The following is a 17,626-nucleotide window of genomic DNA, read 5'->3' on the forward strand; positions in this document are numbered from 1 at the left end:
CACAGATGCTCCACTTTGGTGCCATCTTGAGGACAAAGGGGGAAGGAAGACAACTAACCACCAGATGGCCTCTGAGCTGACATTATATTTTCTCCCATAGGCAGCGTTAGGTGTGAAAGGTGTGAAAGGCAGATTTGATTATTACCACAGAATAGATAAATGCCATTTCTTGCACCTCCAATTCCATGGCTTGAGAAGCCCCTATTCATTTTGTTTCTTGCTGTGTTTCGACTGGGACAATATGGCCTAGTGGGCCTGAAATGAGCAAGAGCCCCATGAGAGCCCCGTTCCCCTGGGGCTTTATGACAACAGTGCTGAGTCATAGAGGTCCTGCCCATCCCTAAGAGAAGATCCTTCCCCTTCCTCGGTGCCTTATCCCCTCAGAGTTTTGCCCTAGTGTGGCTGATGGGGCAGGATGGAGTTTCTTGGAACCACTCAAACCGCCAATTACTGTGGCCCCAAGAAAGGCTGTGGCTTCAGTACGCTGCCTCCGGCTGTGCCGGCCCCAGAGATCCAGGAATGTTACCAGCCCTATTACCTGCCTGGGTACCGCTGCCTCAACTCCTGGAGACCCAGCCTCCTCTATAAGATCTCCAATTCCCAGACCTGCGTGGATGAGGGAGCCACGTGCCGCAGCGCCCTGCGGCCACCCACCATCCTGCCCGCGCTGCGCTCTGCACTCTTCTGCCGCTACAACCCCCACGACTGGGACCAGTCCAATGAGCTGCAGATGCGTGGGGCCGAGGCCTCTCGGCTATGGGCCAGCCGGCTGACGGGCGACTCCATGCGGCTCATGCAGGACAAGGACCAGCTGACGCGCCAGATGCAGGAGGGCACCAGCCGGAACCTGGGCCAGAGGCTGTCGGACATTGGCTTCTGGAAGTCTGAGCTGTGCTATGAGCTGGAGAGGCTTCTGAACGAGAGCTACAGCTTGGAGACAGTCAAGAGGCGGCTGGAGTGTGCGGCTGAGGAGCTCAACTGTCCACTGCAGGTGAGTGGGGGGGCGGGGGGGGCAAGGCAGCCTCTGAGATGCAGCCCTGTGCCATCAGCTCCTCTTGGGCGAAGGCCACAGGCACTTCGCAGGTCAGTTTGAGCTGCATTATCATCTGCGATCCCTTTCTACAGTCCAGGATCATCCCAGTCAAATCAGGGTTCCTCAGGCTGAATCGGATTTCCTTTTCCCCTTGGGATTACATCGGAACTGCAGAGGTTTTATCCAGACATCCCGTGTGTGTATGCGCGCGCGCGTGTGTGTGTGCATGCACTCATGCACACAGGGTGGTCTTTAAAGGATATACTTAAAATAATTGCTGTATTTTGCCCCATACCCGTGAACACCTTCTAACATACTCTATCACTTACGCCATATATTTATTTATTTTTTGCTCCCCGAGCTAGAATCTAAGTGCCACGAGGGCAGGGATTCTTGTCTGCCCTGTCACCGGCGTGTTCCAGACGGATCCTCAGCTGTGCTGGGCAGCATGTCTGTGCTGGTTCTCCGTGAGCAGTGTCTCTGTGGACGGCGGTCATCTGGGCCGGTGTTCTGAATATCTTCCCAGCCTAGCACAGTGCGTGGCACATAGTAGGCACTCTGTGTTTGTTGAGTAAATGAATAAATACCTGGATGGGAGTGTTCCCGACACTTCTGATCTCCAGTCACATCCCGGATCAGTTAGGCTTCTTTTGGCGGCATGTAACGGGTACCTGATGGCCACTCAGCCAAGGCTCAGCCAAGTAGGAACTGATTTTTCTGTCCTAATGAGAATTCCAGGAGGAAACAGAGCAGCCTGCTGCCGCCTCCACTTGATGCCGGAGGCGACCCAGGTGCCCGTCTTTCTGCTCTGCCATCGTCAGCATGTGGCTTTTGTCCTATTGCTTGCAAAGAGATTTTGTATCAAATCTCTCAAGAGATTTTGCAGGCTCCTGCTTGCAAGGAGCATTTTGATGTTCTCATTTGAGGCAGGAAGATAGGGCTAGGGCAAAGGGCACCTGTGCCAGCTGTGGCAGGGAATGTCAGTTTTCTGGAAGGAAATATCCTGTGTTTCCATTCCTAGCCCATCTGCCGGAAGTCTCCTGGGCTCTGTGGCTGCAGAGGAGTCTGGGTGGGTGAGTGGTCTTCACTGGGTCCTGGAATGGACATCGGGTGAGGAACTGGCGTTACCTTCCTCTCATGCTCTGGGAGCCAACCTTGGTCACACAGGATGATGTTCTGCTGCTCCCCAGAGCAGGCAGGGACTCAGAACCTCCTGCCTGGAAGCCCCCTGCTGCCATTTCTGCTCCGTGTCAGGTGTGAGGACATCTGCAGGAAAGGTCCTGACTCTGCCTGTCCGGAAAACCTGGCTCCACTTGGTCATAGGCAGCTCCCCGACAGCCGCAGGGTGACTTGGGGATAAGAGATTTTTCAGCTCCATTTCTCCCCATCTCCAGCACTACTGCCCTCCCCTTGGACAACGATGACTACCTCCTTCCTCTCCTCCCCACTCCTGCCCTCCTCCCACCCATCTTCCAGCCAGAGGGGTGATTTTATATATTAAATTGGATCTCCACACGCCCTCACTAAAACCCCCTTGATGCACCCTGGTTAACATCTAAATTCCTTGTCACCAGCCCTAGCCTCTGCACGGCCCAGGTTCTACTCACTGCTCCAGCCTCACCTCCTCCAGTTCCAGGGGCTTCCTGTCTGCTCCCCTTCCTACCTCAGGACCTTTGCACCTGCTGTTCCCTCTTCCTGGCACAGCATTCCCATTCACCTCTGCTGCTTCTGATAATTCAGGTCTTAGTCTGTCATCTCCCTAGCAAAGTCCTTCCTGGCCAACCCCACATCGCCCTGACTATTCTCATCCAAGTCTTCCTTACTGAAATGATTGCACCTCTTTCTGCGTTTACTTGTGTGTGTTCTCTCCTGTCTCTTAGAGCTCCATTAGTGCAGGGACCCTCTGATCTGTTAGTTGTGGTATCCCTAGCACCTTGATCGGGTGTGGTCAGAAAAGGGGCTCAGTAAATTCTTGTGATGTGAACCCCTCTCCCCTCCTGAGTTCCCAGATGCATTTGCATTCCAGCACCAAGATGGGCCATTCCCTCCCTCCCTTCTTGCTTCTGCTAGTCTTTGTGACATCACGGGCTCATGGCCCAATCACCAGCCTTTCTCAGCCTCTCATTCTGGGAGCTCCCCTGAGCAGTCACTTTTCCCATTTTCTGTTCCATTCTGCCCATGTCCCCATGACAGCTGCAAGGTGCATGGCTGTGTCACAGGGTTGCCTGGGTCTCACGTGGCCTTGGTCACTTTGCAAAGCTTTCCCCTCCTCCCCATTTACAGATCTTCAAAAAGGGGCTTTCATACATGTTCATAGGTAATAATTTTTGACCATATTCTGAGTGCTTTACATTTGTCGAGCCAACTTAATCCACACAGCAAACCTGAGAGATAGGCACCAGCATGCTTCCCATTGGCAGTCCTGGCACCCCGTGGTCCCCACGGAGGGAGAAGGGGAGGTGGAAGCCCGCTCATGTGCACAGCGATGAGGCCACATGAAGCATCCAGGTTTCCTGAGGATAAAACAGATTATAGCAAAGGTGGATGTGAGTTGCCTCTGGTCAGTGTCTCCATATGGGTGCAGGGAAAACATGTTACTCCTGCTGCTCCCTACAGGTGGCCCTGGAGTGCCTGTACCATCGAGAGAAAAGGATTGGGATTGATTTGGTCCATGACGATGTGGAGAAGAACCTTATCCAGGTAAGATGCCCCCCGCCCCCACCCGCCCCAAGGGAGGAGGCTCCTCTAGTCACAGAGGTTTCTGAGTTCCCATCAGGAGCAGAAGCCATGTGTCACCGCATGAAAACTCAGGGCTCAGAAAGCATCATTGAGGGCCTACATTCCATAGAGAACAGGGAAGTGAGGTCATGGGACCCTCGGTTTTGATCTCCAAAATGAACAACATAACAATAATACCAATAAGTAACAATAACAAAAGCTAGTGTTTATGGAGCACCTACTGGATGTCATACACTGTACCATTTCATATGCATTATTTAATATAATGATAAAACAATCTACAAATGAGCACTTGGCACATAGTAGGTGCTAAATTTTCTTTTAATCAGAAAGTGTATAAAAAAGGAAGTAAGACGAGGAATGCAGGGGATCCCTGGGTGGCTCAGCAGTTTAGCGCTTGCCTTTGGCTCAGGGGGTGATCCTGGTCCCAGGATCGAGTCCCACATTGGGCTCCCTGCATGGAGCCTGCTTCTCCCTCTGCCCGTGTCACTGACTCTCTCTCTCTGTCTCTCATGAATAAATAAATAAAATCTTAAAAAAAAAAAAAAAAAAGACGAGGAATGTAGAGCCTCCACAGCTGACCCTTACCTATCTGGCCCAGGGATCAGGTGGGATGAGGCAGGAAATGGACCCTGCCCTGACATTTCACCTTGGGGGGATGGTCAAGGTGGGCTGCGAGAGGCAGGGGTAGAGTCACTAGCCTGGGAAGTGAGGTGCCATGACTTTCTAAGTGACGCTGTTTTTGTTTGTTTGTTTGTTTTTTTGTTTTTTTGATATTTTTCACTGTAGGAAGTAGATTTGCTAAAATGTTGCCAAGAACAGATGAGAAAACTAGCTCAAAGAATTGATATCCAGATGCGGTAAGAACTGCTTTCTCTCCCCCTTCTGGCATCTGTTTTGGGTCTCCTTGGTTTCCGAGGGCAAGCAGATGGCTGTCCGTCTCTAGGTGGTTCTTTCGGTCAGTGGTGCGTTGGCAAGTGTTTAACAACCAGCTCTCCAGGGAAGAAAATAAAATCCTGATTTGTAGCATCTGCAAGGCCAGCGGGGTCGGTGCTGCCACCACCGTTGCTGATTGTTATTATTTGCACGCAGTGCCTTGGCAAAAGAAATGGGCCTCACTGAGGCCTCTCTTAGCCTGGGGCTTCCCCGTGTTTGTTCTGAACTTGGGGAGATGGCTGAGAGCGGGTGGCATCAGGCATCAAGGTGAGGGGCCAGGGCATCTCCAGAGGGGAGCTGGCAGGCGCCTTGAGCCGGGAGTCTTCAAAAGCAATCATCTTTTTGTTCTTGGAAGATTACATAACCAGTATCATGACAAGCCAGGAGGCTCCCCCTCATAATTAAAGGGAGACCTGAGTTTTACAGGGCTTGGGGCCCATAGCGAAGCCCTTGGTGCTTGGCTCCCCTGGAGGTAGCCTTCCCTCTTGATGCTGGAGCTGGGCACTGCCTTCAACTCTTATGGGGTGCGCTGTTCTCCTGGTTTCTCCTCTTCGTGTACTCAGACACACAGGACAAGAGCAGGGCTGGTCACCTAGCCACAGCTGCCCCTTCCAGCTGCGTGGGGCATGTGGGTAACCTGGACGAGATGCTCAGGGGTCAGGCGGCTTGCAGCTAGGCTCTGGGGGCTTGCTGTGCCCCAGAAGGAGCAGTCACCTGCCCTCCCAATACACACAGAGCAGCCCCCCGCCTCCATTGAGGAGTAGGTGGAAGGTGACAGGATCACCCAGGATAGAACAGCATCCAGGGCAGTGCTGAAAATCTCCCTGCAGATCTAAGGGTGTGGTCAGGGCAGATCTCAGAGGCGGAGGTGTCTGAAATCAGGTGCACACACAGCAGTGATGCAGGGACCTGTAAATGGATGAAAGCAGGGTCATTTGCACGCCTCTGACCTGATTTCTGATACTTTCACCTCCCACCTGGACTATTGTTTGCCTCGTGTTTGTCTATACATCAATTTGCTTTAAAAAAAAAAAAAAACCCTTACATATTTATATTTAAAAAGGAATCTTTTTAACAAAGGGAGTGCTTTGGGTAAGGAAATGTCTTCACTGGGTTTTTTCTTGCCCTTATTTTTATGATCACTTTGGGCAAGAAAGAGAGGTTCCCTATTTGTGCTTGAGGTTCCCTATTTAAGGCTATGGCAGGAACTCGGCATATGAGGGTGACAGAGGGCTGGAGTTTGGGACAGGGGATAGTTTGAGCCCACAGAGTGAACAGAATCCCAGACTTGACATTGGGGAGCTGGACTCAAGGAGGGGAAATCCCAAGATGGGACGGTGAGGGGGGGACTGCTTGTGCAATCTCAGCATGGAAGCAAGATGTGGAAGTGTACCAACAGCTAGAGAGGAGGAGAGGGGTGGACACAGAGACAGAGGAAAAGTTGGGGGGATTGAGGACAGACACTGAGAGGTGCAGGCAGCTGGGGCAGGGAGGGTGGGGGTAGAGAACGTGAGCAGGTGGAGAGGCATCCCTCCCCTTTGCCAGAACAGAGGCTGAGCCACCCTCGAGAGAGGCTCTTTGACCTTGGGCAGTGGCTCTCTGGCAGAGGAGGCCTGTTTTCTGGCAGGAAGCAGCTCATGTTGCCAGGGCTCCCTGATTAACCTGGCACTGGCCGGAGCCTCAGTGGCTGGGTAGAACTCAGTGTAGCCTTGCCCCCGTGGGGAGGCTCCACTGCTGACCGGCTCAGGTGGCCTCCCTGGTGCTGGCCTGTGGCCTCATGGTTTTCTGGGGGAGGCCTCAGGCCTGCATCCAGGCGGAGCTGTGTCCCTATGTCACCAGAAGCCTTGGCAAGGCAGAAAAGGCTGAGCAGAAGCCCTATCAAGGCTTTTCCTTGCAGGCTGACAGCAGGGTGAGCCTTGGCTCTGGCTGGGCTCTACGTCACTGGCTGAGGTGGGGAGACAGGGGCTGCCCCCTCTTTCTCTAGGCTCATTAGCTGGACCAGTAGACCAGGGATTCTGAGGCCCTGGGTCCCCTCTAAGGCTCTGGCATGTTTCTTTTCTACATTCTGGTCTTCACGTTCCAGTTCATTAGGCAGGACAGGGCCCCATTCCTCCATGGCTCTGCCAATTCAGAAGGCCTCAGGGGACTCAGGATGGTTTCTCCTGTCCCAACATGACTCCCTGAGCATTCTGATAAGTGGGAACCCACCAACACGATTTACTTTCTTTGCTTCCAGCCTGTTTGAAAGCTGTCACCAGCATCCGGTGTCCATAGCAGAAAGAGAAAGTGGCAAAAAAGATGAACAGAGACAGGGGAGAGGGACAGAGAAAGAGACACAAAATCCCCAAGACAGAGAGAAGCCAAGAAAGATGAGGGAGAGAGAAGGATCATGCACATGCACACGGACGCACAGACACACAGACACCCCAGTATGAAATGTGCACCACTCACTTTAGTTGGTGTCTGGACATCAGCTGGCTCAGTGAAGGTTACTCCCCGTCACTTCCAAGCACTTCAAGGGCAGAGTCCCAGTCGATGCTTGTGTGTCTTTAACACTGACTAATCTTGTTTCTATTAAGAGAGAGACAGAAGGGTTCAGGCTTAGAACCTTCTGGAGACAACAGATTCTAGCTAGGATTCTGTTAGTGTTTTCTTAGTATTTATGTTTGAGGTGACCCAATAATGGAAGGTGCTACTGATGTTCCTTTAAAGAGAGCGATGAAGATTTTTCCCTTTAAAATACACTTATTTGGGATCCCTGGGTGGCGCAGCGGTTTGGCGCCTGCCTTTGGCCCAGGGCGCGATCCTGGAGACCCAAGATCGAATCCCACATCAGGCTCCCGGTGCATGGAGCCTGCTTCTCCCTCTGCCTGTGTCTCTGCCTCTCTCTCTCTCTCTGTGACTATCATAAATACATAAAAAAATTAAAAAAAAAATAAAATACACTTATTTATATTTTAGAAGTGATTTATGAAAAGTAGTAAGTAAATAATAGCACAGGTACTTTGAGAACATGACAAGAACCACAAAAGTGGTTCTCCAGGGTCTGGAGTTTGGCACACAGTGGCCTGTAAGTCTAAGGTTCCCAGGCAAGATACCAGCCCTGAAGGCACCAAGTACTGGCCCTACCACTGTCCTCGGCTCACCTCTACTGTGTCCCTGACTCCGCCCAGTCTCTGATTCCCCCATCCCTGACCGTCCAATGTTTGGCTCCGCCCAGTCACTGACTCCGCCCACCCTGACTCCGCCCACTCCCTAACCCCGCCCACTCCTTGATGCTGTCCAGCCCCTCACTCCGCCCACTCCCTGACTCCACCCAATCCTTGATCCCACCCATCTCTGTCTAGGTCCTGGCTCCGCCCAATCAAGACCCTGCCCAGCCCCTGACTCCGCCCCCTCCCTGACTCTGCCCAGTCCCTGACTCCGCCCACTCTCTGATTCTGTCCAGGCCCTGACTCCACCCACTGCCTGACTCCGCCCACTCCCTGATTCTGTCCAGTCCCTGACTCCGCCCACCCTGACTCCGCCCCCTCCCTGACTCCACCCATCCCTGACTGTCCAATTCCTGACTGTCCCATGCTTCGCCCCACCAGTCACTAGCTCTGCAGGCTCCCTGACTCGGCCCGGTCTCTGATCCTACCCATCTGACTGTCCAGGTCCTGGCTCCCCCTAGCTCCTGACTCTGCCAGCCCCTTATTCTGTCAGCCTTAATGAGCTGCTAAGAGGTCCCTAAACACCTGGATGTCTCGTTTCTTTGCTTTTGCACATGTGAAGTCCTCAGCTTGGACTCCTCATTCCCCCGCCCACCTGTCTACTGTTTTATGGAACCTACCTCAGAAACGTTCTCACCTGGAGTTAATGGCTTCCTCCTCTGCATTACTTAGTATCCTTTTCAAACCCTACCATTCTTTATTTATCTCTGCTCTATTTATACAAATCTGTAAGCAACTGGAAGGTAGTGACTGGGTCTGGTAGTAGTGACTGGGTCACTGGTAGTGAATGAGTTCATGTCTTTTCCCTCTGTGCCCAGCATAGGGTCAAACACAATGATCTGTGAAGTGATCTAAATCAATACTGGGCTCTGTCCGCAGTGAGAATTCATATCTTCTCAATCGGGTCAGCAAAGTACAGCTGGGGGCCCAAGTCTGGCCCACCACCTGCTTCTGTAAAGTTTTATTGGGACATAGTCATGCCCGTTCATTTACTGTTTTCCTGCATAGCTGAGTAGTTGCAGCAGAGACCCTATGACTTACAAAGCCCAAAATATTTAGTATTTGACCCTTTACAGTAAATGTTTGTCCACCCCTGTTCTAGATGACAACAGATCCTAGCGTATTAAGGGGATGGGAGTAGTGTGATGAGGGCATCAAAGTGGGAAGAGGCCGAGAAGCCACTGGGGATAGAGAGAGCACCCTTCTGGGAGTCCAGAGGCTTGGCTTTCAGCAATGGCTCTGCACCACGCTCCTGGGTCACGTCATGTGAGGGACTCTGGGTAAGTACATAACCTAGGGACAAATCCTTGCCCCACACAGGGATAACCGAGATGCTCAGCATGCTCTGGAGAGGGACCTGGAGGACAAAACCTCAGCCCAGTTTATCGATGAGAAGTGCTTTAACCTGAGGAACACGTCAGACTGCATCAGCTTTTTCCATGGCATGGAGAAAGTCGATGGCACGTAAGTAGTGGGCTCTTGGTACCCATCTCTGGCCGAGCTTGATGGATGTGAGGGCTTCCAGGTCTGCTTCTGCCAAGGAACCATAAGGGGTTATCATGCATCAGTCAAGTAAGAGGCAAAGTGGGTGAGTGAGGATTCTCTGTTGCAAGCCACGGAATCCAATGCTGGCTAACATAAGACAAGATGGAATTTACTGGAAGGCTGCTGAGGGAGCCACAGACTTCAGGAGAAGGCTGGATGGACAGGAAGGTTCTAGCAGCTTGAATGAGCCAGGCAGTGGGAGCTAATCAGCTGTATTGTCAGAGCCCTCCTCTCTTCATTCTTGCCCCACTTTGCCCAAGATTCAAGTTCCAGCAAGGGGGTGTAAGAGATTGGCTTAGGGAAGGTCACACAGCCACTGCCATGAGCCAGGGCATGCCAGGCACCCCGAGTGGCAATTCCATCAAACAAATCCAAAATAGAATGGCTGTAACCAGGCGGAGGAGGAATCCAAGCTCTGCTGCAAGAGCCAACGAATGCCCGTCAGTGCTGGTGGCGGCTTAAGAGTGGATTCTGGAGCCAGGCTGCCTGGCTTCAGATTCAGCCTCTGCACTCATGCTTGGGACAAAGTACTTAATCTCTCTGGGCCCCATCTGTACTGCAGTAAAAATAGTGCCCACCTCCCAGAGCTGCTCTGAGTATAAAAAGGTGGGTGTGTGGAGCGCTGAGCACAGAGTCCAGTGTGGGGGAAAGACAGCAGCGAACATGAATTGAGTGTTTGCGGTGTGACCTCATTTTCTTGTCACAGCAGCTCCGAGGTAGGTGCCTTCTGTGTGCCTGGCTATGTCATAGGCATGTCCCTGTTGATGGAATTTCACGCAGAACTTAGGCCTGCTTTCCCAATCGGCAGTCTAAGGTCTGGGATGATGAGGGCTGGACAGAGTAGTGCTCTGGGTACAAGTAGAGATGGTGGTATCTCTCTTGGTCTCTTAGAAAAAGAGAGAGAGAGAGGGCATCCCGGGTGGCTCGGCAGTTTAGTGTCACCTTCGGCCCAGGGTGTAATCCTGGAGACCCGGGATCGAGTCCCACGTCGGGCTCCCTGCATGGAGCCTGCTTCTCCCTCTGCCTGTGTCTCTTTCTCTCTCTCCTCTCTGTGTGTCTCTCATGAATAAATAAGTAAAATCTTTTTTAAAAAAAGAGAGAGAAAGAAGACTTCTAGTACACATATTTGTGCCTGTCACACAGTAAACCCTTGTTGAGTGAGCAAATGAGTGAAAAGAGGAAGGGAGCGGGGGAAGAAAGAAGAGAGGAAAGGAATTTCTTGGCAGTCTCCTTGGTCTGAACCTGGGGCCACCAGCTGGACCTCAGTAAATATCAAAGTGTTGCAATGACCCTTTGGGGTTTCCGGTAGTGGCAACTCATGGGGACCCTCCTCCTCCTCCTGTTCCCAACAAGGGGACTCCCCCGCCTCCGCTCCCCATGGCACTGGCCATGGGACTTCAGGCACCTCGTCGCCTCAGCAGCAGCTGGCTATCCGGAGTGGGAGTCTGGAGGATCCCCTTCCCAGACAGATGCCTCCCTGAGAGCTCAAAACCAGGGGCTGGCAGAGACTCGGGGCCTGCTGTTTAAAGTCCCCGTCCAGCGACTCCAGCTGGAAGGCAAGTGCCACAGCTGTGACTGATTGCTCACCAGATGTGCTAGCCCAGGCTCTGTATTGGAGGTTTTCTTGAAACAGGGCCATAGCAGGGCAGGCGAAAGGACGTTGGGAGACCACATTGCAAGGATCTCTGCTCACCCAAGTTCTCCTTGCCGCAGTTTAACCGATGATGATGATGATGGTGATGGTGCTGGTAGTAGGTGCCCTTTGCTGGATGTTTGCTAAGTGCTAGACACGACACTGCAAACAGCGTCTTGTGACTCTAAAACACTTATCAAGCGCTTCCTGTTGCCAGGTGCCAAATGGGGGTTTCACGTTTAGTTGCTCAACAACTGCAGGGTAGATACCATTATTCTCCCCATTTTACTATGAGGAGAATAAGGCTCAGAGAGTTGAAGCAACTGGACCAACCTCACACAGCGAGTGGCAGAGCCACAGTGTGAGCCCATGTTGGACACGGAGCCTGTGTTTTACCTCGGCACCTTCCTGCCTCCTGGCAAAGCTTGCCACCTCCTCCATCCTTAGAGGACACAAGCTCCAGAAAGATCGTCCCCCTTACTAAAGCACACCACCTTCCAGCAGACAAGCTGCCTCTGGCACATGCCCCCCAAGGAGAGTGTGATGGAGCGGGTTGTTTTCTCTGGGGAGCACAGCTGTCTGCTCCAGGGGAGGGCCAGGGCTTAGAGGTTGCTGCTCCTGACCTTGACAGTGCTTCGTTCAGCAGCAGGAGGCATGCTCCCGCAGTCTCTCTCTGCTATCCCAGGTGCCTCTCCCTTCATGGATCGATGACGCGAGTAGCTGTGTGACCTTGGAAAAGACACTTCACCTCTCTGAGCCTCAAGTGTTTGTTGGCTGAAAGGTCTGGATCAGACACCGTGCCCTCTCCCGCCTCCAGAAGGCTGAGAGACCCCCGTTACTGCTTGATTTTTAAAAATTCCTGCAAAAGACAGACGAGGCGACCACATATGATATGTGGTTTTTAAAAATTTCTATTCACCATGCAATCTAAGTGTGCTTTAAAATGTTGAAAGGAGACTTCTATTTCAGAAAATTGAGTCTCTTTTTTCTACTGCCTGAGAAGAGAGATGTTTTATTTAAGAACTGGAGACTTCCCAGCTAGGAGAGATCTTAAAAAGTCACCCAGTCTGGTTTGCCCCCAAAATGAAGCCGGCTCCCGAGAAATACGTGCCCCTCCTTCTAAGAGGCTTCCCAGAGGAGAAGACCCCCATGCAGTACATCGGCTGTGTGTTGCAGGGATTTGCAGACTCTGCCAGGAAGTACTTTCTGTTGTCTAAACTGAATACCTTATGCTGCACCACCTCTGAGAAGCTTTCCCTGCCTGCCTTTTCTGATAATAGTCTGTGTCTCCGTTCATCCCCCCGCCCCCCCAGATCCACTCTCCGGCTGCCGTCCTATAGTGGGGGCTGCCCACTGCAGCAGACCGCCTTCCCATCTGGTTCCCACTTAGGTTCAGCCTGGAGGAGAGGCACCAGCGGGAGGCGGAGGGCAGGAGGAGCAGGAGGTTGGGGGTGGATTGCTCCCACTCTCTCCCCCACCAGGGCTTCCCCTCTCCTTCCCCTCCCTCTGCTCTGGCCCTCAGTGGTGACAGCCTTGTGTCTCGGCTCACCCAGGAGCCCCGCGACGCCTTCCGATCCTTTTTCTTTCCATTTATGACCCTGACAGACGCATGATGGCTGCACTCCATCAGCCTGTCTTTCCCCGGCTAAAGTCCTTCACAGTACATACACCATGCGTAAATATCTTCTTTATTTGATGTCTATCTTCCCCTCCTGGAAGCTTAGCACCGTGAGGACAGGGTCGTTGATGCTCTTGTTTCTGGCTCTGACCTGGGTGCCTGGAACAGTGCTTGGCACGTGGTAGTCGCTCAGACAACGTTCGTTGAATCGTTGAATGAGTGAGGTGGGGCAGGTAGCATGGGCACGCTCTCGTCACTGAATTGAAAGGGCCCTGCAGCCAGCACCGTGCCCCAGTGTCTGCTTCGTGGCCTGGCTCGTGATTTTGGTGGTGAGAAGGGAGTGCTCAGAAAAAGAGCTTTTTGAAGGAATCTCTCTTTTCCCTACAATTCACCAGGTGCTCTGGGCTCCAGATACCTGCCCTGCAAAATGGGGGACGAGGGGGATGGATTAGCCCAGTGGTTCTCAACGAGGGGCAGTGGTTCCCCCTCTCCCAAGGGACATTTGGCAATGTCTAGAGACATTTTTGGTTGTCATGACTGGAGGGGCAGTACTATTGGCATCTGGCAGGCAGAGGGGCACTACTAAACATCCGACAGTGCCCAGGGTGACCCCCCAACAGAGTTGGTCCCACTCGAGATGGCAAGAGTGCCCAGCATGAGACTTGGGATTGGGGGTTCTCCAAGACCTGCCTTCCACCCCCATCCCAATTCCTGTCTTGAGTTCAGTTCATCCCTAGTTCATCCCTGTACCTCCTGCAGGATCTCTGTGCCTGAGACCTGGGCCAAGTTCAGCAATGACAACATCAGGCACTCGCAGAACATGCGGGCCAACTCCATCCGGCTGCGTGAGGAGGCTGAGAACCTCTTCCAGACCTTGTCAGATCAGCTCTGGAAGCAGTTTACCCACACCAACCTGGCCTTCAGTGCCCGAATCTCTGAGGTGACAGACGTGAAGAATAAGCTGCAGATACAGCTGGCTAAGGTAAGTGAGACTCACGCGTGTGCACGTAAGGACCACTGTCCACTCAGCTGAGTCCTCACCTGCCTCCTGAGGGCCTCAGCGGCATCTGGCCAAGCTGCCCACCCACCCCTGGCCTACTGGTCCGGATCTGGAGCGTGTCCCCCAGAAAGGGGAAGGGCCATGAGCGTCCCACAGGGATTCCAGCATCTGGGGTAGACCCTTCCCTGCTCCCCCCGATGATGGAGCTTGGAGCTTGGTCTGCCCATCAGCACATCACCCAAGAGGATGCTGGCGGCCCCCAGGGTCCTTCGCTCCATCTGAAGGCCCTGCAGCAGAACATAGTCAGTGAACATGGGCACAGTTATCAGAGCCCCAGGAAATGGGCCGAGCAGCTCTTGGCCCACATCTTTGGAAATGTAACCTTTTGACCTTCGAAGGCTTCCACAGCATCAGGGGTGAAGGATTGCCTAGTTTTGTCACTATCTCCTGCCACTGCCATATTGCCTGCCCTTTCTACTGCTCCTGTGGGAATGCAGTGTGCTGTCTCACATTTCTGGGGGTCCTCCCTGCATGGAATTTATCCTCCCTGCTCCATCTACACTCAGTGAACATACTGGGTGCCACATGTTTGCTGGCCGCTGGGAATGAAAGCAGGGGCTGTGCACATAACCCCTTGCTCCCTATCCTCAGGGGATTTGCATTCTGGTGTAGGAGCAGTGGTGGCTATAAAGTCTACACATTTGAAGGACATAGGTACGACAGTCTGATTGGGGGAGGTGGTGACAAAGGACTAGCCTTGAACCTGCATTCACAAAATAGAATTGTAGATTCAAGGATATGTTGTATGTACATATATAAAGGATATTATATATATATGTATATGTATATATATATACATTATATATATATATTTGGAGGTGTGGCATGCATGGTTCAATGGAAATTAGACAGGGTCAGTGTAAGCCCCTACAAACGCCACCCTAGAGCCTCAGGTATGGAGGGAGCAGAGAAAATGGAAGTTTCTAGTATGAGGGAAGAGCAAAGAGAAGCATCAGGGCTTCACATAGGGACCTACACTGGGTGGCATCAAGAGCAGGTCACTAGGGAGTTGGGCAGGCAAGAGATGGTGGGAAGAGTATCCTGAGAGTGGCCAGTGAGTACAAAGGACATGTGTGGTATGAGGTTGAAGCCCTGGGCAGGCTGAGGTCCTACAGGTCCTGGTAGGTCATGGTGAGGGGTCCTGACTTTACTCTGAGAACAGTAGAGAGGCTTAGAAGGTCTTTAAACGGAAGGGATTGGGATCTAATCTCATCCTTGGTAGATCTCTTTCCAGAGAAAGAAGGGAAACGGCTGCAGAGGTGGGGCGTGGACACAGCATGGTTAAGAGGCTCTTGAGGGCATCCAGTGAGGGGCGATGGCCACCTGTGCATCAGATGGGAGGGGGAGGGAGAGATGTGAACTATCTTGAGAAGACAGAGTTGGCAGATGTGCCTTCCCTCCCTCCTTTCCTGAACACTTTTCTATTAATCTTCCCAAAGCAGGGTTGAGACACTTTCTGTAAAGGGCCAGATCCTCTTTTTGGCTCTGTGGGCTGTACGGTTTCTGTCGCAACTACTCAAGTCCTGCTCATCTGGACGGCCGTAGACAATATGGACACAAATGAGCACGGCTGTATTACTTTTTTTTTTTTAAGATTTTATTTATTTATTCATGACAGACACAGAGAAAGAGGCAGAGACACAGGCAGAGGGAGAAGCAGGCTCCCTGCGGGGAGCCCAATGCGGGACTCATCCCAGGAGCCACCCAGGCATCCCACAGCTGTGTTCCAATAAAACTTTATTTACCAAAGTCGACGGTGGGCCAGATGTGGCCTACGGGTTGCAGCTTGCTGACTGCACATGCAGTTTTACATAGATTATCACTACGGACAGAGCGTGGCTGCCCGGGTATGAGTCCTGGCTCCCCATCTCTGCAATCCTAGACAGTTTCCTTATCCTCTCTGTGCCTCAGTCTCCTTATCCGTAGGATGGGGATAATATTGGTTCTGACTTCAGGGTTGCCAGAAGGATTATCTGAGTTAACGTAGTAGGTAAACCAGCCGAACTAGTGCCTGGTCCAGAGTAAACACTGTGTCGGTGGCTATGATTTTACTGTATTAGTTGGTTGACTTGTCTGCATCTCCCCAGAACATGACTCCCAACCCTGCTATGTAGCCCCCCTGCTTCGTGTATCACCTGGCACACCGTAGACACCCCTTAGATCTTTGTTCGATGAAGGAGAGGAATCTACAATGTTGAGTTTCCTGTTGATGTTTTTTAAAGAATGATCCATGAATCCAGTAAAAATTAATACTTTTAATTTCAAGCCTATTCTTTCTTTCTCTTCATTCCTACTTTCCTTCCTTCCTTCCTTCCTTCTGGGAAAAGTTGTCCTATTATTGTGGTACAAAAAGAGTACCATTTTCTTAGTCTGTTCAGGTTGCTGTAACAAAAATGCCGCAGTCTGGGAGGCTTATAAACAATAGACATTTATCTTACATGATTGTAAGCCTCAGGAACCAAAGCTTGGGCAGATTCGGTGTCTGCTTCTTGATCCACAGACATCATCTTCTCGCTGTGTCCTCCCATGGCAATGGCACAGATGGGAGGAGCTCTCCGAGGTCTCTCATATCAGGGCACTAAAATCCCATTCATGAGCCTACTAGGGACCTCACTGTCTCTCTGAAACCCCGCCTCCTCTTACTGTCACAATGGGGATGAGGTTTCAACATGAATTTTGGAAGACACACACTCAGTCCGTAGCAACCACTATTAAGTGTATAGTTCACTGGTGTAAAGTAACTTCAGGCTGTTGTGCAAGCATCACCACCATCTGTCTCCAGAACGTTTTCCCATCTTCCCAAACTGAAAAGAACTCCCAGGTTTAAGGAACTCCATGTACATTAAACCACTCACCAGTCCCCTGTCCCCTGGCAGCCACCACCCTCCTTTCTGTCTCTTACAAATTGACCACTCCAGGTCACACTTCCACATGAGTGGAATCTACACTATTTGTCCTTTTGCGACGGGCTAATTTCACCGAGCATGGTGTCTCCGCGGTTCCTCCATGTAGCAGATGGACCCTGAGATCATGTCCTGAGCTACAGTCAGATGCTTACCTGACCGAGCCACCCAGATGCCCCAAAGGCAGATCAAGCAGTTTCTTTTGAGGAGACATTTCATATTGTGGGTCAAAAACAGCACCTTGTCATGTTTCATGGCACAAGGTCTGAGGCCTGGAGGTGACTTGAAGAAGCTCCTTCGGTGGGTCTCAGCGACTGGTTTCTCCTCGGTGAAACAGGGAACAGCAGAGTTAGTTGATCAAGGCATACATTTCTGTGGTGTCCTTAGCACAGTGCTTGGCTCATGATAAACATTCAATAAAAGGTAACTAAGTATTCATACTATTATCAATGGGGAGAAAAAGGATCTCTTGGGTGATGGTGGGGAGCAAAGCCTTTTCCCTAGATTTCTCCAGGGAAGTTTGGAATTGTTACCAACAGTCTCCTCCTCCCTGATGAGAGAGTTTTTGTAACTATGAGGATTTTTATTAATATTTATCATTTAATCACCACCTGCTTTGCAAATAAGCCAGCACCCATTTGAAACACACCACACCCCAGCCCAGCACCTGTGACAACACTCCCTGAGCGAGGACTTGCCTCCTGGTTGGTGACGATCCTATATCATGTGCTTCTAAGATAATAAAAGAAGGAGTTGATGGAATGAAGGTAAATATATAGCAATCATGTCACTTTTTTAAAAAAAATTCATAAAAGACACACAAAGAGAGGCAGAGACATAGGCAGAGGGAGAAGTAGGCTCCTCACAGGAAGCCTGATGCGGGACTTGATCCCTGGACCCTGGGATCATGGCCTGAGCCAAGGGCAGATGCTCAACTGCTGAGCCAC

At 51.6% G+C, this 17,626-nt stretch overlaps 1 protein-coding gene across 1 annotated transcript in view; it reads left to right on the plus strand.

The window, feature by feature from the left end:
- The first annotated feature begins 415 nt into the window (after positions 1-415).
- TEKT5 (tektin 5) overlaps positions 416-17,626 on the plus strand; it is a 38,863-nt gene continuing 21,652 nt past the window's right edge. Inside the window, exons 1-5 of the mRNA XM_041750050.1 lie at positions 416-991; positions 3,650-3,733; positions 4,562-4,632; positions 9,241-9,384; positions 13,476-13,698. Of these exons, the coding sequence (XP_041605984.1) occupies positions 416-991; positions 3,650-3,733; positions 4,562-4,632; positions 9,241-9,384; positions 13,476-13,698 (1,098 nt within the window). The remainder of the gene's footprint in view (positions 992-3,649; positions 3,734-4,561; positions 4,633-9,240; positions 9,385-13,475; positions 13,699-17,626) is intronic.

The sequence above is a fragment of the Vulpes lagopus genome, chromosome 3, assembly GCF_018345385.1.
Source record: "Vulpes lagopus strain Blue_001 chromosome 3, ASM1834538v1, whole genome shotgun sequence".
Classification (NCBI taxonomy): Eukaryota; Metazoa; Chordata; class Mammalia; order Carnivora; family Canidae; genus Vulpes; species Vulpes lagopus.